The following is a 25,150-nucleotide window of genomic DNA, read 5'->3' on the forward strand; positions in this document are numbered from 1 at the left end:
CTGCGTGCTATGGCATTACTGTGTAGGGCTACTCTCGCGCCAAACCTCGTCTCGAAAGCCGCTGCCATCATCTGCGTGTTTCCAGGCGTTGCGCTGTCTCCCCTCGTCCTGTCTGCTCTCGTTCTTCATGACCCACCCATGCATTCAGTGAATATGAATCCCCAGTGCTCGAATCTCGTCTAGAAAGAACAGCCGTGCGCATTACCTTTTTTTCTCTTCCATCCCATGGCGCGCAAAGCCGGGGCTGGGTCACAATGCGGACCTGGTGGACTGATTACAACTTCATCGCACCCGGCCAGATCGCGATGCACGCCAAAGCTTCTGATCCGAGGAGCTCCTAATTGGCGGGATCTGTCCCGACCTCTGCGTCTCTCTGCTGCATGCTCTTCTTGTTCTCCCATGAGGCGACGTACGTCCCAGACTTCGAACTGGATGGTATAAGGCTGGCTCCCTGTCGTCATGTCCAAACCCCCCTCAGACGACATGCAAGACCAGCCCTCCAGAGACCAGCCGCCGCTCCGCCCACTTTTACCCGCTCCTGCGGGCGCACACAAAGAGGCCCATTCACGCAGACCTGTGCGTGTCAACGCGTGTGAGGTATGCCGAACACGTAAGTCGAAGGCGAGTCCTCGCCCACTGCCCGCTGCTGTTCTCCCTTGGTCTGACCGCTCGACAGTGTGATGGTGTGCGACCACGTTGCAGCGCCTGCGTCGCCCGCGACACTGACTGCCGCTATGGCGAGACTGAGGCCCGCCAGATCAGACGCAGGTACCAGGAGCTCAAGTTGAAGCGAACCGCTGAAGAGGAGCTGTTTTACATGTTGCAGACTATGAACGAGCAAGATGCGGGTGACGTCTTTCGTCGCATACGGACTGGCGCCAAGGCTGAATCCCTCGTTCGTCACATTCAAGAGAGCAGTCTCGTCCTGGGCCTCTCTTTAGCTCCGGAGACGCACACACGATACGAGTTCCCCTACCTCGCTACCATACCTCCAGCTCTCCAGGAGAGTATTTACTTTCGTTCCCACATTTTCGATGCCCTCCAAGCTTTGGACCAGGCACCAGACATGCCTCATGCGAATCTCGTCGCGCGCCAAAGCAACTACAGCAAGCCACTCTTCGCCGCTGAGATGGCCGATCCATTGCTATCCGACGTCAAACCCTCGCAGTGGACCGCAGTCAGTACCAATGATTCACTGATGCGCAAACTGCTCGAGGGATACTTCATGTTCGAGTACCCGTGGGAGTTCATCTTCCACAAGGACTATTTCCTTGAGGACATGGCATCTGGCGGGACCAAGTTTTGTTCGCCGCTGTTGGTGAATGCGCTTCTGGCAAAAGCGTGTGTGGGTGAGAGCCCTTCGCTGTGCATCATCGCTTACTGACGCTTCTTAGACTTGTTCCCGGATAATACCAAATAGTCCGAATTTTTGGGACCCAGACACTCTGACCTACCGCTTCCTCGCAGAAGCCAAGAGGCTGTGGGAGCTCGAGGACGAAACGCCGAAACTGACTACAGTTCATGCAGGTTGTCTCATTAACGCTGCCATGGACGTCAACGGTCACGACAGGCCGGGCATTGCTTATGCACGACAAGCTCTCAGTATGGCGCACGAGCTGGGCGTATTTCGCGCGCCTTTGATCGGTGACCCAAAGCTCAATGATGCGAAGGTTTTCACCGCGTGGGGGGTATCCACATGGCTGACGTGAGTGATTTTGACACCAATACTCAATAATTTCATCGCCGTGACACTGACCTCGGGTTTTGAATAGGATGCAGAGCTATTATTACTTTAAACCGCCGCATCTTACGCGACCTCCGCCCCATAATCTACCGAACGTCGAGAATAATCAAAGATGGTACAGCGAGATCTGGCTGCGTTACCCTTCGGACGAGCTGCTGTATCCACTAGGGTTTGGCTATACCATGAAAGCTCTGAGTGAGCTGCGCATAATCATGAGAGACATATGCGCAGTCAGTTTCATTGGTAATGAGGCACCGCAAAAGATGCCCTGGAGCCAGGTTTTGGCCTATCAGAGGCGACTACAGGCTTGGTTCGAGTCTTTACCCTCTGTTCTGTCACATCGGGCTCTTCTATACCCATCCCACATCAAGCTACAGTGAGCCACCACATCACTTTCTGGATGTCTGTAACTAATATGAACTCAGCTGCGAATTCTATGGCGCCATAATCATGCTTTTTGATGCGCAACTGTCCCCGTTACAGAACGATGGGAGCCCCCTGACAGAGACCCAAATCACCATAGCCAAGGAGATCACTGCGCAAGCAACAGCTCAGCTAGAGAGTCTGCTACGCATATACTATCTCCGCCATGGTTTCGAGGCCTACGATTCAATGCTGATTGTTCATCTGGTCCACCTTGCCAACGTTACCCTTACGCGCATAACGTCCATCGAACGGAACCCGGACATGAATGCAACCTCCACTGAAGAGATCGAGACTCTACGCTCGACCCTCATATTATGTCTGAAAGGCCTCCACGATCAGTCCAAAAACTTCTTTCTATCCGGCGTAGTGTTCGATGTCATGAAGAACCGTCTTAGCGCCGAGAATCGTAACCTGGTCGGCAAATTCGTGGCCTTGCAGGATCCCGACAAGGATCAAAGAGAACTTCATAGATCGCAGAGGATTATATCTGACTATGTCATCCCAATCGTAAATCTCAACGAAGACCCAGAGGCTGGGAGATTGGTCAACATGGTACAAGAGTTCAGCCGAATGTCGCAAATTGGGTGAGCACGGCTGTCTATGGCTTTACCTCTACAAAAAGGGTCAGAAGTCTGGAATGGACACAGATAAGAGATGGTGTACGCTTCGAGGCACTGGAGAACCATGCGTGCATCCGTGGTGGCGAAGGATAGCATACAGAAAGGTGTGGCTTCAAGAGGACCCGCTGCGTGAACCAGTCCCAAGAGCCGGCTCAAATTGCTGCAAACAAATTGAAAAAGAACGACCAACGGCTCAAATCAGTACACATCTTCAAGCATGAGTTTTCAAGTAGCGGAAGAACAGCACCACCCGGATCAATAGATGCCCATCATTACTCTAAAACGAAGAATGCAATATCAACAACACCTTATCAATATCACGTCTTTCCAAAGGGTCTTCACTTTCCAAGTGTTAGTTCGTTGTCCGACACATTGTGCAGTCAAGATTGGCAGAAGTGTTTAGTCAGAGGCCAAGGTGAAAGATATGGAACATCTAACATGAAAAACAATGATAATTTCGGGTATAACGCCCTTGCCTCGTCGCTCTAGTTCCACGTAATGTAATTTGCCGAACGATTTTTCCCTCGAAGTTCTGTCACTTGTTCGGTGAGCCCTCATACTTTAATGTCGAGACCTAGCTAGCGCGTACGCTTAGCGAAGTTGGCTAGACTCACTCAAATCCACTTTAGGAATACGCGCCTACGCGACACGGACGCGTTCTACCCGATGTCCCCACAGCAACCCCTCTACAACACCACGAAACCCCAATTCTTGTCAATATAGACACCCAAGCTATGTCTTCTCCAGGGCAGCGTCGCTCACAGCGCACATCTGCCTCGGCAACGCCTCGTCGCAGCGCTCGTGGTGCAATCCCCTCCAGTAGCCCCGCGCCTGTAGGACCAGACGAACAACTGCAGTCCGAGGCCTCACAAGCTTCGCAGCGTGGATCGCAAGCGACCCCCCGGAACAACCGACTTCATTCTGCTGCTACTGCGACAGAATCGCCGTTGTTCTTCCGCTCATCGCCCGCCAACCCCTCTGGCTCAGGGGCAGCAAACGGTGCAGAAGAAAGCGATGATGGCGGAGCAACACCAAGAGCTAGTGGAATGACCATTGGAGGTAAGGCGACGATGCCAGAGTTCAATAAATACACTATTAAAGGCTCTAGATTCCTCTCCGATCCACTACGCGTCCAGTTCTAGCCCTGGCCGTGCTCGCAATGCACAAAACACCGACATCAGGAGCAGTAGCAGCAACCTCTTTGTGCGTGGTCCCGAATCGGCTGCTCGAAGCCGACGAAGCGATGTTCATTCCGACGTCTTTGGAGCCAACTCGAGCACGAGACGCCGCAGACTGTTCGTTGATGAGAATGGCGTGCCCGTCCCCCAGGCCGCCTCGGACACCAATACATTCTCCAACTTGAACCCCGACACTTCGGACGCAGATGTGCTTGGCGGTAACTCCTCGCGAGTCATCTGGGGTACCAATGTCTCCCTTGTGGACGCTCGACATGCGATGAAAGACTTCTTGATGAACTTCCAACGCAAGTACCGCATGATCCAAGATGGCGAGCTCGAAGAGGGCATGAACCTACCGGCAGATCACCCTGCCATGGCTCGGGAGTACGTGGAAATGATGAAGATGATGCTCGAACTCAGCATTACCCCTCTGAATCTGGATGCACGCAATCTGAAGGCATACCCGCCCACAAGGAAACTGTGGCATCAGCTACAGGCATACCCCAACGAAATCATTCCCATCATGGATGTGGCCATCAAGGACGTCATGCTTGAACTCGCGGAAAAGAAGATGGCTGAGATGCGACTTCAGGTCTCTCAGCAACAGCGCGGTGCGCCAGCACGAGCCCGCGATTCGAGTTCTCTGCCCCCGATGCTGAGTTCTGATGCGCCGACTCCTGGCGCTCCATCGCCTGCACCGTTCCCTGACATTCCCAACTTGGCTAGTGAAGTCGATCAGCTTACCTACAATGTCAGACCATTCGGGCTCGACAAAACTATTAATCTACGAGAATTGAACCCTGCCGACATGGACAAGCTGGTCAGTGTTAAAGGACTGGTGATTCGAACCACACCCATTATCCCAGACATGAAGGACGGTAAGCATACTCCTTGAAAGTACCCAATGTGTATACTGATCAGTGCAGCGTTCTTCAAGTGCTCCGTTTGCCACCATGCAGTGCGCGTCGACATCGATCGTGGTAAGATCACCGAGCCCACCAAGTGCCCTCGTGTGGCCTGCGAGTCGCCGAACTCGATGCAAATCATCCACAACCGATCCGGCTTTGCCAACAAGCAAGTCATCAAGTTGCAGGAGACTCCAGACAATGTGCCTGATGGTCAAACACCTCACTCCGTGTCACTGTGCGCATACGATGAGCTCGTTGATGTGTGCAAAGCTGGTGATCGTGTAGAAATTACAGGCATCTTCAAGTGCAACCAAGTTCGCATCAATCCACGCCAGCGGTCCGTCAAGAACATTTTCAAGACGTACGTTGATGCATTGCACATCCAGAAGTCCGACAAGAAGCGTATGGGTATCGATGTCTCGACTATCGAACAGGAGATGGCCGAGCACGCAGCTGGTGATATTCAAGAGACACGCAAGGTTTCAGAAGAGGAGGAAGAGAAGATCAAGGCCACCGCGGCGCGGCCTGACGTCTACGATTTGCTATCACGCTCGCTGGCTCCCAGTATCTGGGAGACAGACGATGTCAAGAAAGGTATCCTGCTTCAGCTTTTTGGTGGCACCAACAAACAATTCGAGAAGGGTGGAAGTCCAAAATACCGTGGCGACATCAATATCCTGCTCTGTGGTGACCCTTCTACTGCGAAGTCACAACTGTTGCAGTACGTACACAGGATCGCGCCCCGTGGTGTCTACACCTCTGGAAAGGGATCTTCTGCCGTTGGTCTTACAGCATATGTTACCCGTGACCCAGAGACCCGTCAGCTTGTGCTCGAGTCTGGTGCTTTGGTACTGTCTGACGGTGGTGTCTGCTGTATCGATGAATTCGATAAGATGTCCGAAGCCACCCGATCAGTGCTTCACGAAGTCATGGAACAGCAGACAGTATCGATCGCAAAGGCAGGTATCATCACTACCTTGAACGCTCGTACCTCGATCCTTGCGTCCGCCAATCCCATCGGGTCAAAGTACAACGTCAATCTGCCTGTGCCTCAGAACATCGACCTTCCTCCGACTCTCCTGTCTCGTTTTGATCTTGTCTACCTCATCCTGGACCGCATCGACGAGCAGAATGATCGCCGCCTGGCCCGCCATTTGGTCAGCATGTACCTCGAAGACAACCCGGAGAACGCTTCGAGGCAAGAGATTTTACCAATCGAATTCCTGACTGCTTACATATCTTATGCGCGCGCCAATTGCCAGCCCAAGATCACGGACGCTGCACAAAAGGCCCTCGTAGAGGCTTATGTTGCAATGCGCGCTCTCGGTGCCGACATTCGATCACAAGAGCGCCGTATTACTGCCACTACTAGACAGTTGGAGAGCATGATTCGTCTCTCCGAGGCTCATGCCAAGATGCGTCTCGCGGAAGAAGTCACTGCGGACGATGTCAACGAAGCTGTTCGCCTGATCAAGTCCGCGCTCAAACAGGCTGCCACCGATGCACGAACTGGTCTCATTGACATGTCACTTCTCACCGAGGGTACATCGACTAGCGATCGCCGCAGGAAGGAAGATCTCAAGCGCGCTGTTCTTGCTGCTGTTGACGAGCTCGGATCTGCGGGTCAGAGCGTCAGAATGACCGACTTGGTTAAGAAGGTCAGAGATGGCTCGAGCGAGCAGATTGAGAATGCAGAGTTCTTGGAGGTACTGCGGAGTGCAGAACTCGAAGGGCAGGTACAAATTAGTGGCGAGGGTATGAGGAGGATGGTCAAGAGGGTTGTCGGCGCATTCTAGAACATAGACCGGTCTTTGATTCGTGTTGGTCTTGGGCGGGTCTGCTCACACTTTGACGTTTTTGCCACGAGGTAGATGATTGAAATTTGAAATGAAGGATGTGGAACGACGAAACTTCCACAGTACAATGAATGCATCTTATTCTCCGATTCCTTTCCAGAACTTTGCAATGTATTCCGCAACGTCCGTCGCTTTGTCCCGTATCACACCGTGCCCTGCTCCTTCAACGACCTCGATATCCCGATACCCCAACGCATCAAGCTGCGCCTTGGAACAAACATCATCCGTCCCACCCAGCACCACCAAATTCGGCCACCCCCGTTTCCGCCGCCTTAACAAACACCTCATCATTATCCAGCACCCCCTCCATCCCTGAAAATCGCTACCACAGACGCAGCATGCCCCTTATGCTCACGCATCTGCCACTCCCTAACTGCCTCAGCAACAACCTACCCCCTCTTCACCCTCTCCTCCCAATCCGTAGGTACAACCAACCCCCCACCTTCCAACACATCATTGATGATAAAGTCCCTCGCCGCACTCTCATCCCTCTCCCCCTCCACCGCCAGCAACGCCTGCCTCCTTGCATCAAACCCCGCACGCCTGATCAACCCCGCCGGCGCAACGAGCGCGAGACTCTGCACCCGAGACGTGCGTGTCGCTGCGTATCCAACTGCCAGCGCCCCGCCGAACGAATACCCCACGACGTGCGCGGACGCCCAGGATAAATGGTCCAGCAAGTCGTCGATCAGCCCGTGGAATAGGCCGGAGACGTGCGGTACCAGCGGTGTGTCGCTGAGTCCGTGGCCCCAGTGGTCGAAAAGCACAATGTGTGCGTTGGGAAAGTGAGCGAGGAGACTGCGGGTGAGGGGGAGTAGGCCGATGGCAGGGGTTTGGATGCCGTGGATTAGGAGGATGCGAGAAGGTGATTTGGATGGGTGAGGGGATGGTGGGGGGAATTCATAATATGCGGCTTTAATCCGGGTTTGAGGGAGAGGTATTGGGCTGCGGGGAGGAGGGGGCCGAAAGTGCGGGTGAAGGATGATTCTGGTGGACCTGGGATGGGGGATTGCGAAGGGGTGGAGGCCGATTTTGGGCGGGGGATGACGAGGGGATGAACGAGGGATAGGGACAATTGTGGTTGTGGTGGGTGGGGATGGTAGGGAAGACTGGCTTCATGGGGAGAGTCTTGAGATAGTAGTTGATGAAGCCACGTCAGAAAGTCTGCGTTTAGAGCGTTTCCCTAGCGTGCTAATACGAATGCAAACGTAATGACTAGAAGAAGATAGAGATAACAAAGGAAAAATGGTGATATGCAAGGCCGTATCATAGACAACAAACGTCCAAAATGGACGACGAAACTCGCTCGCTATCCTGGTATCGTGCCACAGTCCAAACGCCAAAACCACAGCAAGGGAAATCAAAGCGCTAAATGCTAGTCATATCTCGTAGAGACTTCGTCATGTTCACCACTTGTGCACAGGTACCCCCGGATGCATATTCAGCAAATACTGCGGCCCTGGCATCGCTCCACCGCCATACACACCCCTCACCGGCCTTTGCCCATGAGCGCCAAATTCCACCGACCCATCACTCCCCTTCCTAAAGCTCGCATTGCTGCTACTCCTACTCCTCAACATCTCCACCTGGTCGTCGTCTTCTCCCAGTCTCCTTCTATTGTTCGCTCGTGCATGCGCCGACCCGCGCCGTCCGATGCAGGATTGTACGATGGTGTTAAAGACGAAGACGAGGAGTGCGACGGCGGTGAACCCGAGGATCACGGGGCGCGCTTGCGAGGAGAGATGCAGGCCGAGACCGCCGGTTAGAACGAGGGTGATGTAGGTTGTTGAGACGAGTGGGGTGTGCAGGCGAGGGATGTATGTGTGGAGGCGGGCGATGTTGGGGATGGGGAGAAGACTGATTAAAAGGATGGGTACCAAAGCTAGGAAGGCGAAGATTTGGTGAGGGGTTTTGTAATCCTTGGACTGTTGCGATCGTTAGTGTTAAGGTGTTGGGAAAGAGAGAGGCGGACTTACTCGGTTGAACTGTGATGAGGTTGATATACCAAGGGCGTACGCGACAACCAGAAATGCCATGATGACTACACTGACGCCGATGTGGATGCGGATGTTCTTGAAAAAGCCTGCGATCAGGACGTTCAAGGGCCATATGACGAACAGCGCTATGCACCCGATGATGGCGTGGGCGAGGTTTGCGCGGTCGTGGTCTCGAACCATATTTCCTTCTAACTCTGCGCCCTTCATGATATTGCTCTTCTCTGGCACACCGCCTGATCCAGTTGCGGCAACCATGTCCATCTCAAAGTGGCCATAGCGGATATGTCGCTTCAAATCCGCCGAGCGAGAGTTCGAATACAGTCGAGTTGCGTGTCCGAAAGCATACATCATGGGCTGTTCCGTACTTTGAATATCGAAAAAGTCGCGGCAGTTATGGCACACAGCCTTCAAGACAAGCATCGAGTCGTTGACAGTCGTGCCAGGCAGAACATCCAGGTCGATTTCCGGCGAGAAAGTCGGTTCAGCATTCTTGCTGCCAATGCGCGGCGAGACGGTAACATTATCACCATTCTCGCTCGGATACATGACAAACATCAGACTGTCTTCCATCTTTTGCCCAAAGCCCACGCCGACCCATGAGTACGCCGGGCTGGTGAAGTAGAGGAACACATCTTGCGAGTTGTTGGCGACATTGACTGAGAATTGTGTCTCCGTCTCGTCGAGATAGAATGTCGAAGCCGACACAGGCGATGTGTTCTGGGTATTTGCGACGAGTGTGAAGACTGCATGGATACCTGGGTCAGCGAAACCGTTTGGACAAAAACGACTGGTACGAGCGCGACTTCGGGACGATCCCGAGGAGGATCTGGTAAGGACTCACGATTCAAAAACGCGACCAGCGCACCGATTCTTTTGCACAGATTGATCATCTTCACCTCTGAAGAAACCAACAGTTAACAAGGAGAAATAACAGATAGATCAGATCAGATGCGGTTTGCGACAGCGACACACAGCGCATAAATCCCCAAACGCACCAGAGCAACGCCGTCCCCCCAACCCTTATACTCGCCACACCACACCACCCGGATGTGAAACAACCTCTCCTCCTCTCCAATAAGCACTCGGCGCCTCTTATTCCTGTCCTTGCATGCGTTGCGTCTCACTCAGCTTTCGCCGTCCCCCGCGGCGCTTAGCCTAAGCCCAAGCCAGGGTTTCACGTTTCGCGCCCGCCATCCGGGGCGTCGCGGGTGGATCGGGCTTTTGGCGCCTGCCGACAGGAATGCGCATCTGAACGATATTTTTAGCAAAACACGCGAGATGGCTTTATTTTGGTCGGGCTGCTGTGGGATGTGCGATGAAAGACGTCATGCTATGGAGTTACGGTGGTAGGTTTGCATTCTCATCGTCGATTTTGTGTGTGTTGCGACCAAGTTCATAACGGCGTGTCCGACAGGGAGACGAGCTGAGAAAAGCAAGGGCATTGGTATTGGCATCGCGAGGTCAATTTGCGCCGCCGTCGAGTTAAGTGCGGCCATGGGGCGCGGCATCGCACTGCACCGTCTGAATCTGGTAATCGGTAGTTATTGGCCAAGTTTCTATTCATAACCTGCTCCGCGCTTCAGCGTCACAATCTTGGTGATTCGCGAGGAATGTTGGGATTATAATATTGAATTTTCGCAATAGAATAGAGGAAGAGAATTATGTACGCCCGACTCGCTTCGCCTCCTGTTAAAGATGGAAGCCTGTCAAAATCCAGCAATCCACCCTCCCAAAATTTACCCTGCTCAAGAATAGTAGCGCAAAGAAAGCGTAAAACAAATCCTCCTCTTATTCGCTCCACCCATGCTAGTCGTATTCGTAATTGTCGTTAAGGTATTCAAGTCCGCAAGCTGCGAAAAAGGCCGTGATGAATGCCACGGACCATAACGTCGTGACTTCGTCTGGTATCATATTGAAACTTGCGCCATGCGAAAAGCTATGAGTATTTGGTCTTCAAAACATTTGATCGTGGCTGGTCGAACTGTACGATCCTCTCGCCGACACACGCGCGATGTGGAGTCACAGAATAAGACCTGTCGTGATGTCTCCCGAGTCTTAGATCTGGTGGCCTCGTTGCGTTGAGCCATGCAACCGGAAGTGCCGGATATCATGGATTTAACGATAACGCTGGCGGCGACTGTCGTACGAAACTTCACGCTCGTAGAACTTCTCGTCGTAGCCACCAGAGGATCTCGGGGCATCGCGAATGCTTGTGCGCTCAAAATCAATTCGAAGCTTGCGCTTGCGACGAAGCTCATCTGACAATTCCACAAGCTGCAGAACGTCCTCCTACGAAGAGTCAGTCGTGGTTATTGCTGAGGTGTAAGCGATTACATACGTATTTGAGGTACTCCATGACATAGAAGAAATCTTCGGTCTCTTCGCATGAGTAGCCCATCTGGTCGATGGCCTCTCTTATCACCAAATCTTTAGTGACCTCAGTCCACATATCTTTGTTCTTGCGCGGCTTGACGTTGAACTCGCCTGGACGGGGGTCAGTACCAAAACAGGATTATGTTTAGTAGGAGCGCTTACCATTCTCGCGGTTGATGTCGATTTCAAGGCTAAGATCCTCGTAGTCGCGGCCACGCCCAGGTCCACGGCTACGGCTTCTGTACCAATGTTAGTCGCGTACTTTGTAACGAGAGGATTTACATACTCTCTCCGCCTGATATCAATCTCGAGTGTTTCGTTGACGGCGCGAGGGGGAGAAGGAGGCGCTGGGAGAGGGGGAGGGGTTGGAGAACGTGCTCTCTCGACACCTGAGCGATGTTTAGCAGCTGTAGAAATGCGTTGATTCGTGGGATCTTACCGTGATCAATGTGACGATGATGCGTGATGATCTCCTGGATGATCGGGGGTCTAATCTCAGGCTCTAGCGGTGGTGGCGGTGGAGCCGGAGCAGGTGGTGGGGAAGGAGATGGCGAGGGCATTCGCTCTTCTTTACGTCTAATAATGATCTCGTCCTTGATGACCTCCCGGTTTTGGGGGGAAGTGTCGCGGCGTCGGACGGTGAACTCTTCGTGCTCTCGCGCGACCAGCTCACCACGCGAGGAGCGCGGCGGTGGAAGACTGCGCTCCCGACCTCTTATAGTCAAAGAGCTCCTCTCCCTGCTGCTGTCGCGTCCGTCACGACTGAACTCGCGACGGTTGGTACGGAGCTCAAAGTTGCCGTCGCGCTCCTGGAAGCGGATGGAGCCTCGCTCAGCAGAAACGTCCCTGCCATGACGGCTGACTTCACTGCGAGAGGCGTGGATGTCGATGTTGTCGCCATGTCCGCGACCCCGGAAGCGCACGTCGTCGTCGTGCATGTCAGGTGAGCGGGAAGGAGGTGGGCGAGCTCCGTCACCACGACGGAAAACAATATCTTCGCGTTCGACTGCACGAAGTTCCAGAGGCTCTCTAGGGCGCGACTGCTCGCGCCGGCTGATTTTAATGTCGGTCTCTTCCCGCTCAAAGTCACGGGTTCCACGACGAACAGGGGCATCGTGGTCTCTTATACTAGAAGGCGGCGGGGGTGGCCGGCTGCTGCGAACAGAGCGCGTGTCGTCGTCGAAGCCGCCACGGTGGCTTCGTGGTCCAGCTCTCGAGTGGTCATCTTCCCGTCCTCGTACCACGAGGGGTCCGGCAGTAGGGCGGTTGTAGTCCTCACGGAAGAAGTCGGGAGCACTACGCCTGGGATCTGTACCACGACGAAGCTCGAGGTCAAGCTCCTCGTAGTTGCGTTCGCTGCGATTACCGCCGCGATAGAAGTCGCGCTCGCGCTCCTCATACAGCTCGGCGGTGGGATAGCGCCGCGCCGACATATTGGCAGTAAGTGACAGGTGAGGGGCAGCTGGAGTGGTGGAGGGGATGATCTGCCGCGCTGCAACAGCGCCGGAAGAACTGGCTGGCAAACAAATAGGTTATAGAGGGGAGGAAGAGAAGGCGAAGGATGGGCAAGATCAGAAGAGCTGCAGAGCCGGTGACCTGACGTTATCAAGTGTGCAGGCCTTGTTGACTCCCCGGCATGTAGTGGGGTTGTAGGACCTTGGAATGGGTTGGTCTGTCGAGTTTTGGGCGGCTTCCGATGACGTAGACGCTACGATTACCCCAGTTCGACATGACCATTCCAGCCCGACTATTCGCCCAATAATTGCGCAGACGACTGCCTTTTCGTACCCAGTGAGCAGAAGCAAATGCGCCGCGGTCTGGAAGCAGGACCGGTGAGTAAGTGCAGTATCTGCTGGTTTGCAGCGGCTGTCGCTGCGAACGCTCTCGCTTCGCGCTCTCTGGCAGAACCGCAGCGTTCATCTCGTTTGACACCAGACCTATAAACTACCCGTTTGACACATGTCTCAATCAAACTGTAATCTTACTTCAAACCAAGGGAGCGCATGTTGGGCGCATTCACCCTCTCCTTCCCGTGGTGTCGGCCTCGACGTAAACCAGGGCACACCTTGGGAAGAACTACCCGGCTTTAGACCTCCGCCGAGAAGGCGCCCCAGAGCCCTAGTCATTCGAGAACATGACCTGATTGATGCGGACCGACTCTCCCAGCCACCTGCTACTGCTGCTCTCCCGCCATCGACGTGCCGGCGATCTTTGTGCCCAACAGCGTGCTGACGGGATCTCGAGGCGACCCGTTGTACCACTTTTGATTGCGGCCAGCCATTTGGACCTTGGGTACTTCGTGCTGGATCACATTGTGGCCATGGTTCGTGAAGCTTCGGTCGCATGCGCAATCGGGCATCTTAACACGCGTGCTATGGTTCAGCCTTGCTGCGCGATGACGTCTTTCTGGGGCTCCTCTGTATCGTTCGCTGGGCGTGCACCAGATCTGGGGTTCTCCGTTCAATACTTGCACGCTTGCTAGAAACAACTTCTGTGTTCTATGAAAAAGGTTTATTATTTGCATCGAGGTATAGCCCTTGTATGCAGGGTGCCAATGGTCTGATAACCTGTTTCTACATAAATTTGTACAAGATTCCCTTGAAGGACAGGGGAGCCGACATGCGTTCTCGAGAAGAAAGCCGTGCCCATTTCCAGATCCGCTTTTCACTTCTTCTTCCACCTATTCATCGTCCACAACGACATAACGAGCCAGACGCGTTCCAGCAACCGCACGATTGTTCTTTGCATTGGCGTTGGCTTTCTGTCCCTTGTTCGCACCACCAGTCGCCTTAGCATTTGCGTTGCCGTTAGCCTTAGCATTTGCACCGCCGTTGGCCTTTGCATTTCCGTTGGCCGCACCGTTGTTTGCTGTTGCATCTGTGAGTATGTGAATTAAAGGATCTAACCGATCAAACATACCTGAGGCAGCGTTACCTGCAGCACCTCCAGCAGCAGCAGCACCTCCAGCAGCGGCACCTCCAGCAGCAGCACCTCCAGCAGCAGCACCTCCAGCCGCCGCTCCGCCGCCAGCACCCTGCTGGACAACCACGCAGTTACCGAAGCCACCAGCTGTCTTGAAGGATGCCAAGCACAAGTCTCTAGAAGCACCGCCACTGCACTTAGTACCTGCAGGAAGAGAAGCAGTGACCTTCTGCGTGCCGGTCGTAGCTGGAGCAGCATCTCCGTTGACTGTCACTTGACCATTCGCGAATTTGGCACCAGTACCTGCAGCGTCGACTTGCATGGTGACCGAGCGAGATCCATCCTTGCCACTGGAGACATGTCAGAACTTTGCCATATGCACGGCACAGTAATACTCACCCGTTGAAGTTCTCGACATTGACAGTGAAAGAGCCAGAGGCATCAGCCTTGACTGCAGTCGAAGAATCGATGGCAGTCAAAGCCGTGTTTCCACATGGCTTGTTCGCCGATGGCCTCTGCACATCATTGCGAACAGCAGTACCCTTCACGCCAAGTGCTGGGTTGATAGCAGCATGGGCCCAGACCTCGGTCGCCGAGAAAGCCAGAATGGCACCAGACAGGAGGACAGACTTGAAAAGCATCTTGGAAAATGGATAAGATCTTAATATGATTAAGCACCACCAGGGAAGCTAAAGAATGAATTGAACGTAAGAAAGAGTAGATATGAAGCGCACTGGGCGACTGAAGTGCAGAAGAGAAGATGTGAATGTGAAGTGAAGTGAATATGCAATAAAGCAGTGCTTCATGGTGCCTTTAAGCCCAACTCATCTCCCACAAGCACTCCCCAGTCACATCTATGTCCACCTGAGGCACGAATAGCATTCATCGTGCTCCTGTCACGGATGTCAAAACGTACGCCTCCCTTTTGAGCGTTGCGCCGGTGCATGACCAGGTACTCGGGCGAATTATCCATTGGTGGAACAAGCAACACAAGGCGAAGGCATGGCGGTATCTGAGAACGCATTGGGACCGCGGGGTAGGAACATATGCGATTCGAGATTGAGGAGTCCCTTCATGCTGTCGCGAATGTGTTTGAACACCAAGGCTAGACCAAGACTAAGCCAAGACTGGGCGGCAAGGGGGCCGTGAAACGTCGCAGGTCGATGGTGAGATTCTAGATGACCGAAAGAACGATGACAGACTGACGTGAGGCTGTGCATCAATTCACGACACATGCCCTTCGTTGTGTGCTCGCAGCGCATATTCGCAGAGAGTGCCAGGACGTGTTGGAGGCGGTTTGCTTATAGGAAGAAAAGAGGGCGTCGCTGAGCGATTGGAGCGCAAAGGCAAGAACGGAACTGTCGTCCGACCATACAGCCCTACTGCTGAAGAGCACGGTCCGAACGGCCTTGCAGTCCGCTTTCTAGATGGTAGCTGCGTGTTTGAAGCTCCGCTGTAAGTGCCAGTGCTTTTCATGTTGCACGGGAGGGCTAACGCAGATAGGACTAGCGGCGTAATATACCAAACAGCAACAGCCTTCGTCGCGAACGTTGTAAAGAGGAAGCACCACGAACATGCGTCTCCTATCTGTACAAGGTGAAGCTGGCAGGACTAAATCTCTACAATTTTCGCGATGCAACTACATTGGCTCAGTGTGGGGATACCGCGCTATGCCATCTTACCACATCGGTGGCGAGACGAAGAGGTTCTCTTTGCCGATCCGAATGGCAATATCACTGTCGCGCAGGCGAAGAAGGGTCACCTGAAGCTTCTAGCCTAATATAGGGTTGCGCTGGAGCATGATCTGAGTTGGAACTGGTGCGATACCTGCTTGATCGACAAAAGCTCCGGTGCAGGAATGCCCGAGGCCATCAATTCTTGTACGAGCACTACCCGAGGTCGAATGCATGCATCACATGTCTAGACAACATTGGAGATGACTCTCAAGACGATTGGTATCTCAGCCGCGCTACATGATTCTCCAGAGGCTGGGCATTATAAGAATTGATCGCGCAAGAGGGCCCGCACTTTCATTCGCGAGGAAGGGACAAAGTGACTAGATAATGTCCTGGTGGCTTTCCTGCTTGAGCAAGCGAAGAAAACCTACCGGTTTGAGTTCCTCAAGAATCCTATTCGATGGCCGCACTCTCTACAATATAATCCATCGTGGACAAGCCCGGCGTGGATCCGCCTTTCCGTCCCTTCAAATTGCTTCGTCACTTCCAACCTGAACCTTTAACATATGAATATACGTAGCTTTTTATAGCAACAGTATTTTGGATGGTTCGTCGAAGTACCCAGTCCGTAGCGATCGATCGCTCCGCCAGATTCTGGTCTCACAATTTTTGATGACAACCTCGCACGTGAAAGTGCCTATGGAACATACCTTACTCGGCAACAAATTTCACCTGGATTCTCGAATTTATATGGTGCTCCATCGGGTACATGGCTCATCGGATCTCGCAGGCAACGACTGTTCAGGAAACAACCAGCAAGCCACTGATCGAAAGTCTGTTCGGAGTCCAGATGCATAGATTTATGCATTGTATCTCCCAACAATCAGCTCCCAAACTCAATTGCCTAGTTTGTGCGCGACTACTGCATATCTTTCACTACTGAAGGGTTCTTCGGTTACTCGGTTACGCCCTAGCTCCAAATCAGTGACAAGCTCGGCCCTAGGTGCAGCGGCGGCGCTTTCACATGAGTATCTCATCCTGAAACTCGAGCACTTTCACAGAATGTTATCAACAAGAGTTTCTCACCAGTTCAACTCGCTGATAACACTGACCGGACCAACACAAAGCATATGGCCACCATGGCTGCGCAATGCGACGCGGCCATTATACAAGGCTTTTCGTATTCGCTCACAACAATCCTCAACTTCGAAGCTAGATAAAAGGCATAATATCCCTCTATCTTTTCTTTGCCAACTTCACCCTCAACTACAAGCACATCCAATACGACGATTATCGCAAAGCAAAGCAAGCCTTCAGAAGTCCAGTATTCCCCCGTCATCTCATGATACACAAATAGACGTATCTTCCACATCAGAAGACATGCAATCTACAACAACCCAACAGCTACCCAGCAGAGGTGCCATTTCACGGGAGTGCATCCCGAAAACTGGCGGTGTTGACACCTCGATACTACCTACTCCCGCAAACACTCCATCAACGACTCCCGATTTTGCAATGAAGCTTGCCAAGCACAACCTGACGGAGGCTGATTTGCAGAACGTGCATGATCTGTTGATAGACATCGCGAAAGCAGGAGGCAAGATCATGATGGAAGCTGAGCACGAGTTCTTGATCGCTGCGGCTGCCAAGAACAACACAGCGGACCTTGTTACGCAATACGACAAGCAGATTGAGGAGACGGTTGAGCACCGTGTTTTAGAAGCATATCCCACTTTCGACTTCCTGGGCGAAGAGAGCTTCAAGCATGGTCAGAAGCTCGCAAACCGACCGACATTTGTCGTAGACCCAATCGATGGAACGCTCAACTTTTCTAAAGGTGTGCCGAACTCTGCAGTGTCTTTGGCACTTACTGTCGACAAGAAGCCTGTGGTTGGTATTGTTTACAATCCCTTCCGAGGCGACATGTACACCGCTATCAAGAATCGCGGCGCGTTTCTCACCAAGATGCATACCGGCGCTCGCTTCAAGCTTCCACTGCAGCCAGTACCACCTCCCATGCCATCTCTACGCTTCTGTCTAGTTGCAGTGGAGTGGGGCAATCAACGCCATGGTCCCAACTGGGAATTGAGAACAGATATCCATAAGAAGCTCTTGACAGACAAGAAGGAAGGTGGTGCTTTCTGCAAGTCCATTCGCTCCAACGGCTCCGCAGCCCTGGACTTCTGCTATGTTGCTCAAGGCATGCTTGATTGTTTCTGGGAGGGTGGAGTGTGGATTTGGGACGTAGCAGCTGGATGGTGCATTCTCGAGGAGGCTGGCGGCATCGTAGCATCCGCAAATCCTGGAGATTGGGACCCGACGCTCGAGGGTCGTCTGTACTTTGCTGTTCGCCACGCTAAGCGTGAAGAACAGAAGGCCATTGTTGATGAGCTGTGGGACATCATGGGCGACCGTAAGTTCGTCTACTAGGCGGATGATCAGGTCCTTTTGTGCTGCACACTTTCACGTCTACAGCTGTGTTCAGTCGCAGTGCACAGAAGAATATTCTCCATGTGTAGCCTCGATTTTCTTTGCTTGGTGTCTTTCGATCTGTCATGCTGTTGGTGTAATACTATAGGATACCCTTTTGCTTGCCTGTTTCCCGTGTTTTTGGTAGCAGTTCATAGGTAATTGATGCGCCTCGTCATCTCCTCTAATCGTGCATTGAACTGTACTTTCACGTCTGTGCGTCGCATGCTCAGATCCTGACAGCCTTGATTGAGCCGTTGGTGCTTCCTCCACGAGACGCTGGACCCTTCCTGCCACAACATCGAGCAAGCGCACCGTGGGGCATCGCCTGGCGTAAACAAACCTCGCTGCGTCTTATCATTCTCCCATCGACCTTCACTTACATTGTACACTTCACAACATCATCAAAGCATCAACACTTTTCAGCGAATAGCCTATCATTCTTGACACCAGTACCCTTTACAACAAACAACACAGATCACGCTGAACCAGCACTCAGCAAAATCTTGGTACATGCCTCTTCGTGACTCCCTTTACTATCACCGTCGACTTACACCTGCGCAGCAACAACACGCTCGACTTTGAGTCCATCCATACCCAGCCAACCACCAGGCTTCCTTTTACCCATCAGTACACCCCACAACTTCCCGTCACACTCGACTAGCGCATCGGAGCCGTCCAAGAGCAGTCAAACGCAGGGCCATCTACCCATCCAGGCACCGATCACGGAACTGCAATCAACCCCTACCTCCATCTGAGAGACTACGTGTAGCTCGTATGCGTCTGAGCAAACTTGAACGACAACAGCGTCGAACCGAAGACAGGCTCCGTACTGGTGCACAAACCGTACTTGGTGGAAGGAAGCGCGACAAGCTTCGGCGCCGCTTCAAGAGGATCTTCTCTTGCCGCATCCACATTTAGACCAGGCAAACGACATTCTCAGGATCACCGACATATTCTCCTCTTGAAACCTTATGACTTGCGGAAGCACAGGTTGTGCAGCGTCTAGTTGCGCCACTACTGACGTGCCTTTAGCAAGCACTGCGATTTACTCGGAACCCCTATCGCCAGAACAGAAGCAACGTTTGCAGGAGAAGCGAGCAGCCCGTAAGGAACGACACAAGAAGAGACGTGAGGCTTTGAAGAGGAAGCTGAGGGGCCTCTTACACGTGTCAATCTTCAGACGCGCCACCTGATCATCCCTCCAAGATCTCCATACTCAGGACTGTTTATATGTCGCTCGGTGGACAATCAAGCACAGCTTGTGGCTCCAGCCCTGCCGGCTGTGGCGGTATCTCAACAGGCGGAGTTAGCTCAAGCACTAACTGCGGTGGTGAGGCCAGTGGCACATCCTCTTCTTTCATTGGCAATCCTGGAGGAGGCGTGAACCCCAGTTCGTTCGAGCCGAAGACCCTGTCACCGGAAGAAATCCAAGCAGACAAGGAGGCACACGACAAGAAGCTAGCAGAAGCCAAACAAAGGTGGACACAACGGATCGCGAAAGCGAGGGGATTGACGAGAGACGTAGGGTTGGGAGTAAGATTGCTATTGACCAAGACGAAGCTTGCGGCGAAGAAGATTGCAAAGGGCAAGTTTTGAGCGGTGTACTGGACGATATCACACCAGCCTGCCTATTCTGCAACTTCCTTCTGGGCGGTACTCTATCTTCGTGCCTTATCACAGAAGCTGCAGAGCCACCTGCTTGGCTCATATGAGCACTTGGAGTGGCTGTGTCTATTACCGAGTTCGTGGTACACGACGTTTACACACTCGACGTGCACTGACACGACCCAGACGACTACGGCGTGATCCGTGGCTTGAAAATATCTTATTCGAGATTGACCAGGCCCGCAAGAGGAGACAAGGAGAAGCCACTCAGCTCTGCAAACAACAACGCAAAACGAAGCAGAGGGACGAGAGGCCCAAGGCCCACGACATCGTGTGCAAGACCGGATCGAGGCTCGGCTGGAGACCGACCTGAATGGGCGGCAGCATTCGGTTTTCCGAGGCCACCAGTCTGCCAGCAGAAACGGACTTGAGTCGTTGACCGGGAGTCCACGTGCAGCCCGGCAAGTTCAAGTCACCTGCAGACAGGCCTGGGGATCTTGAAGTCTGGGAGAGATACCTCGACCAGCTCAGGAGACTTCAGAATCGTCGCGAAGAGAGTAAGGACGGTCACACGACGTTCACTATCGTGCGAAAGTCATTGGTGAAGAAGCTCAAGTCGATGGCAAGGGGCCAGAAGCATGAATGAAACGAAGCGACGACCTTTCAGTACTCATCGTACTACCCCAGCCTGGAAGAAACATCGCGAGAGATTCTGGCGGTGGCGCCGGATTCGCTTTTTCGAGAATCTGGCGAAGTGTGAGGTCGCGGTGGTGCATGGCGGCATCGATGTGGTTCGGAAGTGAGCTTGGACCATCCGCAGCTCATGGGCGCATTCAACTGCAGTCGTCATGCCTCACACCATGTTCGCCAACAGCACACGCAATGTCTTTGCTGTGGCATCGAGACGACGGTACATATGCCAGGACTGCCTACGCCGGGCTCGTAGTGCCCAATTAAGCCAAAGGCCCACCCTTACAAAGACTTCTTCGCGAGGCCTTCAGACGGAGAGTCCCGCAGCTTTGCAAGATGGCACTCCCTTTCGCAAGGCCCTGAAAGATGCCGTCAAGCAGCAAAAGAGGGAGAAACGCGCTGCGTCGAATCCACCGGCTTCATCCGCAAAGGGCCATGATCCACGCCTAGACAAGTGGGAGCTCACTGTCGGCATCGAGATACACGCCGAGCTCAACACGGCACGGAAGCTCTTCTCCAGCGCTGCCACTTCGGTTAGCGATGCGCCAAACAGCCATGTCTCTCTCTTCGATGTCGCATTCCCCGGCAGCCAACCTCACTTCCAGAAGGAAACACTGATACCTGCACTGCGCGGCGCCCTAGCCCTCAATTGCACGATCCAGCGGAAGAGCAGCTTCGACCGCAAACACTACTTCTACCAAGACCAGCCCGCTGGCTACCAGATCACACAGTACTACGAGCCCTTTGCCCGCGATGGCAGCGTCACGCTCGACGCCCACGACTTCCCACCAGGTGCCGCACCGGTAGAGTGCCCAATCACCATCGGCATCAAGCAGGTTCAGATGGAACAAGACACAGCCAAAACCGTACACCAGCCTCCCGCGACCCACCTACTCGACTTCAACCGCGTTTCGCATCCTCTAATCGAGATCATTACCCTCCCTCAAATCCACAATCCTACGGTTGCTGCTGTGTGCGTGCGCAAGATACAGGCCATACTCAAGACAGTGAATGCCTGCACGGCGGGCATGGAGATGGGCGGACTGCGTGCCGATGTGAACGTTTCTATCCGCGAGCGCAACGCACAGATGCCGGACCATGGCCAATCGTACCACGGTGTGACTGGTCTCGGCCAGCGGACAGAAATCAAAAACTTGGCAAGTGTGAAGGCTGTCGAAGATGCCATTGTCGCCGAACGCGATCGTCAAATCGATTTACTCGAGGGTGGAGGTACTGTCGAAGGCGAGACACGTGGTTGGACACTCGGCAGCAAGACGACGAAGCGACTGAGAGGCAAAGAGGGCGAGATTGACTACCGATATATGCCTGACCCAGACATCGCGCCTGTGGTGCTTGGGAGATGTACGTATTCTTCTTCTCCCGCGTGGACTTTCTGCTTACACGGCCCAAGGATCTTATCGACCATCTTCGAAGTTCGTTACCCAAGCTGCCGGACACGATGATTGACACTCTAACCGCCGAGCACGGACTTACCACGAAAGACGCCGGGACACTACTTTCGCTCGACGACGGCTATCGTTTGGACTACTTCTTCGACGTCCTGTCCCAGCTGCGAGAGAGCCATCTCCCAGAAGTGGATCAGGCAAGCATTGGCAGAGTGACTGGAAACTGGTAGGTTATTTGCCCAAAGGCCGTAGCTTTCTGCTAATGATTTTAAGGGTCCTGATGGAACTTGGAACCTTGTTCAAAGATATCGACTTTGAGCCATCACGGGTCCCCGCTAGCGAACTCGCTTCCATCATTGCTCATCTCCATCGCAAGAAAATCACCTCACGGTCCGCTAAGAAAATTCTTCTCATGAAATTCGAGGGCGATGCTCGACTCGCGCACCAGATCATCCAAGACGAAGACCTTGTACTGAAGCCACTATCCGACGCGGAATACGTTGCGCTGGCTCAGACGCTGCTGGAAGAGAAGCCGGACATGGTCAAGGACATCGTTGAGAAGAAGCACGACAAGACAAATACAGAGGTGGTTTGTCGGTCAGATGATGGCAAGAAACGCCGAAGGTAGTGTGGAGCCTGACGTTGCGGAGAAGGTGCTGAGAGAGCAGCTCGCGCTTCAAGACCCTGTGTCGTAAAGTCCTATAAAATCGATTCATTAATACCCACAGTGCGTGTTTTGAATATGTGCATTTTATTACTGGGTGCCTATGTACTCGCTTCCCCTCATTCCATGGTGAAGTACGGTTCACCTTATCTGTGGTCTCCCAAGCTTGAAAACCCCACTCACCCAGAGAACAAAAAACTATTAAGACTCAGTGGCTGTGTCCGAAGCCTGCTTTTCTTCACTTCTACTCACTTGCTCCCATCATAACATGCATGCCCACAACGCTTCAACGATGTCCCCGTTCTTCCCATACCGCAACATGGCAGGCCAAGCTCGAAATCCACCTTCCCCAGGCGCCCAAACGCAACACAGGATAGACAGCGGAGTTAGCATGCCGCCGCCAAAATATGAGCGATACCAGTACTATTCGCAGAACTCACTAAAGGAACGAAAACGCATTCTAGCCAAGTGCGAGCGAGAACTCGCCCAAAAGCTCGACGTAAGTTCCACACCCACTTGAACGCACGTATCCTATGCTGATCCCAGTGACTATACAGAGGATAAGTTTCGTCAGCACCGAATCTTTATCAAGTACGCACCCGTTCCATGGTTTGCGGACGGTGCATGAACGACGCGGGTATTGGAATTCGCTACCGACGTATAGTGGGAGATCACTGCCTTGGGCGCCGGCGACGCCGGAGGGGAAGAAGAATAAGAGGAAGAAGATGGGTGCGTTTGAGGGCGATGTGCAAGAGAAGATTAGCCATTTTGATAGATTGTCGCTGGCGAGGAGGGGGAGCGAGGGGGAGGAGGAGGCTGGGTGGAGTTTCTGCGCGGAGAGCGTGACGACGTTTAATTCAGTGGGAGATGGGGAGGATATGGGTATGAGGGTGGTGTCGCCTGGCGTGTCGGTGGCGACGTTTAACACGGCGGAAGATGGGGAGTATGGACAGCGCCGCATGGTTACGCCTGGCAGGTCTGTCGCGACACTGGATATAGCCACAGACGGCGCGTATGGACGTGGATCGAGCAGAGCTGTTGTGCGAGACGGCGAGGAACGGCCTGCCATCATCGTTCCGCATGACGAGGCGAAAAGAGAAGAAAAGTCGTTGCTGCTGAATGGCTTGTTCCGTTGGCCGGGGGAGAGTCGTCTGCCGGCGGCGACGGTGCCGGTGCCGGTGCCGGTGCCGAATAGACTCAATGTCAAGCCGCTTTGGGGCAGGAAGGAGGTGCTTGAGTTTGAGATGCAAGAGAAGAGAAAGATGGAGTGGTATATGCCCGCTGTGGAGAAGGTGGCGGGTAAAACTCCTGCTGGGGTGAAGATTGCGAGGAGTACTCCCGCTGTGAAGACGGCGAGGGAGACTCTTGCTGCGGAGAAACGTCTACCAACTCTCTCGCATCACAAGAGAAGATCTGGAAGCTCAAAGGCGCCGTCGACGGATGTGGTGGCTGGACACGTGCATCCGACATAGCTGACAGGCGTCTCCCAATGCTTCAGCGTCATAGCAGGACATTGCCTTCACGCTCGTCGAAAAGAACTTCGAAACCGTCGCCAGCAGATACCGAAATACAGCGCCCTCAAATATCCTATGCAGCGAGTTTCGAGGAGCGCATGCGTTACACTACGCTTGATGACCTTCCGCTCGGTGAAGGGGGTGCGAAGCGTATTAGCCAGTTGATGCGCGAGGTCGAGGGTGATAGATATGGGACTTGGCCGCAGCCGAAGGCGAAACGAGCGGTTGCAGATGATGAGGTATGTTTGATAATCTTTTCCATGAAGGGAACATATGGCTGACTGGGGGACAGGTTGAACGAAATGCACCTCTGGCTCAACAAATGTCAAGCGACGCAGTAATCACTGAGCAGGTCCAAAAAAGACTGGCGCAGCTTGACGATGAAGTTGCGCACAAATGCGAGGAGGAGAAAGCGCAGAGGAGACAGGAGGAAGAGAAACGAAGACGACAAGAAGACAGGGCACAGAAAAGACGACGGGATGAGAGAGAGCAGAGAAGACGCGAGGAGATGAGATCATCTACCATTTCTGCACAAGAAATGGTGATTCCGCCATTCAGACCTGCTGCGCCATCACGACCAGCTCCTCCCGTTCACCAATCTCCACCAATACAGCCAGCTCTTCAAATCCACGCAGCTTCGCAGGTAAGCCCATCACAACTACCACCACCACATCGTCCTTCTTCTCCATCTTCGCCCTTCAATATCCTCCTCGTGAAGCTTGATGGACCACCAGCGATTCCTCACGCTCGCCCTCCCCAACCAATATCCCCTCTAAATCTTGAAAATCCGCCTTTCGTCCCACCGCCAGTCAACCCTTATCTCGACGTCGAGCGCCCACCACCCAGACGCTGTAAGCCGCGAAGAACATCTCGGCATGCTGGCTACGTCGACTCGAGCGGGACCCTCAAGCCTGTTGCGGGTAGTTCGCTGAGACATGTTGTGAGTGCTGGGTCGGTGGCGAGTGGTATAGAGTATATTTCTGGTGGAGGGGATGGGGATGTGGTTGAGGAAGAAGAGTATGATCATCCGTTTAGTCCGGTGACGTTGGAGGGTGCGACGTGGAGGGACGTTTGAGGGATGAGGTTTGAGACATGTTTG

General features: G+C 53.4%; 12 protein-coding genes across 12 annotated transcripts; 8 read left to right on the plus strand and 4 right to left on the minus strand.

The window, feature by feature from the left end:
- Positions 1-151: 151 nt before the first annotated feature.
- SNOG_03265 (hypothetical protein) lies at positions 152-2,758 on the plus strand (the record flags this gene model as incomplete). The annotated part of the gene is made up of 5 exons (XM_001793783.1): positions 152-621; positions 677-1,349; positions 1,441-1,705; positions 1,866-2,054; positions 2,170-2,758. The coding sequence occupies exons 1-5, from the start codon at positions 460-462 to the stop codon at positions 2,756-2,758; spliced, it is 1,878 nt and encodes a 625-aa protein (XP_001793835.1). The 5' UTR covers positions 152-459.
- Positions 2,759-3,524: 766 nt separating this feature from the next.
- Positions 3,525-6,806, plus strand: SNOG_03266 (hypothetical protein; the record flags this gene model as incomplete). Its single annotated transcript, XM_001793784.1, has 3 exons — positions 3,525-3,849; positions 3,899-4,846; positions 4,895-6,806. 3 exons carry the CDS (start codon positions 3,525-3,527, stop codon positions 6,670-6,672), a joined length of 3,051 nt encoding a protein of 1,016 aa, XP_001793836.1. The 3' UTR covers positions 6,673-6,806.
- Positions 6,807-8,138: 1,332 nt separating this feature from the next.
- SNOG_03267 (hypothetical protein) lies at positions 8,139-9,619 on the minus strand (the record flags this gene model as incomplete). Its single annotated transcript, XM_001793785.1, has 3 exons — positions 8,139-8,657; positions 8,709-9,484; positions 9,571-9,619. The coding sequence occupies 3 exons, from the start codon at positions 9,617-9,619 to the stop codon at positions 8,139-8,141; spliced, it is 1,344 nt and encodes a 447-aa protein (XP_001793837.1).
- Positions 9,620-10,844: 1,225 nt separating this feature from the next.
- SNOG_03268 (hypothetical protein) lies at positions 10,845-12,633 on the minus strand (the record flags this gene model as incomplete). The annotated part of the gene is made up of 4 exons (XM_001793786.1): positions 11,481-12,633; positions 11,265-11,332; positions 11,068-11,213; positions 10,845-11,018 (listed from the first exon to the last, which is right to left on the minus strand). Exons 1-4 carry the CDS (start codon positions 12,533-12,535, stop codon positions 10,845-10,847), a joined length of 1,443 nt encoding a protein of 480 aa, XP_001793838.1. The 5' UTR covers positions 12,536-12,633.
- A 1,149-nt stretch (positions 12,634-13,782) lies between these two features.
- SNOG_03269 (hypothetical protein) lies at positions 13,783-14,665 on the minus strand (the record flags this gene model as incomplete). Its single annotated transcript, XM_001793787.1, has 3 exons — positions 13,783-13,979; positions 14,022-14,374; positions 14,424-14,665. 3 exons carry the CDS (start codon positions 14,663-14,665, stop codon positions 13,783-13,785), a joined length of 792 nt encoding a protein of 263 aa, XP_001793839.1.
- Positions 14,666-15,026: 361 nt separating this feature from the next.
- On the plus strand, positions 15,027-15,804 carry SNOG_03270 (hypothetical protein; the record flags this gene model as incomplete). Its single annotated transcript, XM_001793788.1, has 3 exons — positions 15,027-15,060; positions 15,299-15,479; positions 15,678-15,804. 3 exons carry the CDS (start codon positions 15,027-15,029, stop codon positions 15,802-15,804), a joined length of 342 nt encoding a protein of 113 aa, XP_001793840.1.
- A 1,035-nt stretch (positions 15,805-16,839) lies between these two features.
- On the plus strand, positions 16,840-18,130 carry SNOG_03271 (hypothetical protein; the record flags this gene model as incomplete). Its single annotated transcript, XM_001793789.1, has 2 exons — positions 16,840-16,880; positions 17,116-18,130. 2 exons carry the CDS (start codon positions 16,840-16,842, stop codon positions 18,128-18,130), a joined length of 1,056 nt encoding a protein of 351 aa, XP_001793841.1.
- Positions 18,131-19,143: 1,013 nt separating this feature from the next.
- SNOG_03272 (hypothetical protein) lies at positions 19,144-19,768 on the plus strand (the record flags this gene model as incomplete). The annotated part of the gene is made up of 2 exons (XM_001793790.1): positions 19,144-19,300; positions 19,431-19,768. 2 exons carry the CDS (start codon positions 19,144-19,146, stop codon positions 19,766-19,768), a joined length of 495 nt encoding a protein of 164 aa, XP_001793842.1.
- Positions 19,769-19,997: 229 nt separating this feature from the next.
- On the minus strand, positions 19,998-20,553 carry SNOG_03273 (hypothetical protein; the record flags this gene model as incomplete). The annotated part of the gene is made up of 2 exons (XM_001793791.1): positions 19,998-20,146; positions 20,457-20,553. 2 exons carry the CDS (start codon positions 20,551-20,553, stop codon positions 19,998-20,000), a joined length of 246 nt encoding a protein of 81 aa, XP_001793843.1.
- Positions 20,554-20,637: 84 nt separating this feature from the next.
- Positions 20,638-22,597, plus strand: SNOG_03274 (hypothetical protein; the record flags this gene model as incomplete). Its single annotated transcript, XM_001793792.1, has 4 exons — positions 20,638-20,687; positions 20,742-21,829; positions 21,970-22,099; positions 22,147-22,597. The coding sequence occupies 4 exons, from the start codon at positions 20,638-20,640 to the stop codon at positions 22,499-22,501; spliced, it is 1,623 nt and encodes a 540-aa protein (XP_001793844.1). The 3' UTR covers positions 22,502-22,597.
- Positions 22,598-22,829: 232 nt separating this feature from the next.
- Positions 22,830-24,009, plus strand: SNOG_03275 (hypothetical protein; the record flags this gene model as incomplete). Its single annotated transcript, XM_001793793.1, has 3 exons — positions 22,830-23,036; positions 23,103-23,146; positions 23,202-24,009. 3 exons carry the CDS (start codon positions 22,830-22,832, stop codon positions 24,007-24,009), a joined length of 1,059 nt encoding a protein of 352 aa, XP_001793845.1.
- Positions 24,010-24,026: 17 nt separating this feature from the next.
- On the plus strand, positions 24,027-25,126 carry SNOG_03276 (hypothetical protein; the record flags this gene model as incomplete). Its single annotated transcript, XM_001793794.1, has 2 exons — positions 24,027-24,290; positions 24,344-25,126. The coding sequence occupies 2 exons, from the start codon at positions 24,027-24,029 to the stop codon at positions 25,124-25,126; spliced, it is 1,047 nt and encodes a 348-aa protein (XP_001793846.1).
- Positions 25,127-25,150: the final 24 nt, after the last annotated feature.

This window comes from Parastagonospora nodorum (genome assembly GCF_000146915.1).
Source record: "Parastagonospora nodorum SN15 chromosome Unknown scaffold_4, whole genome shotgun sequence".
Lineage (NCBI taxonomy): Eukaryota > Fungi > Ascomycota > Dothideomycetes > Pleosporales > Phaeosphaeriaceae > Parastagonospora > Parastagonospora nodorum.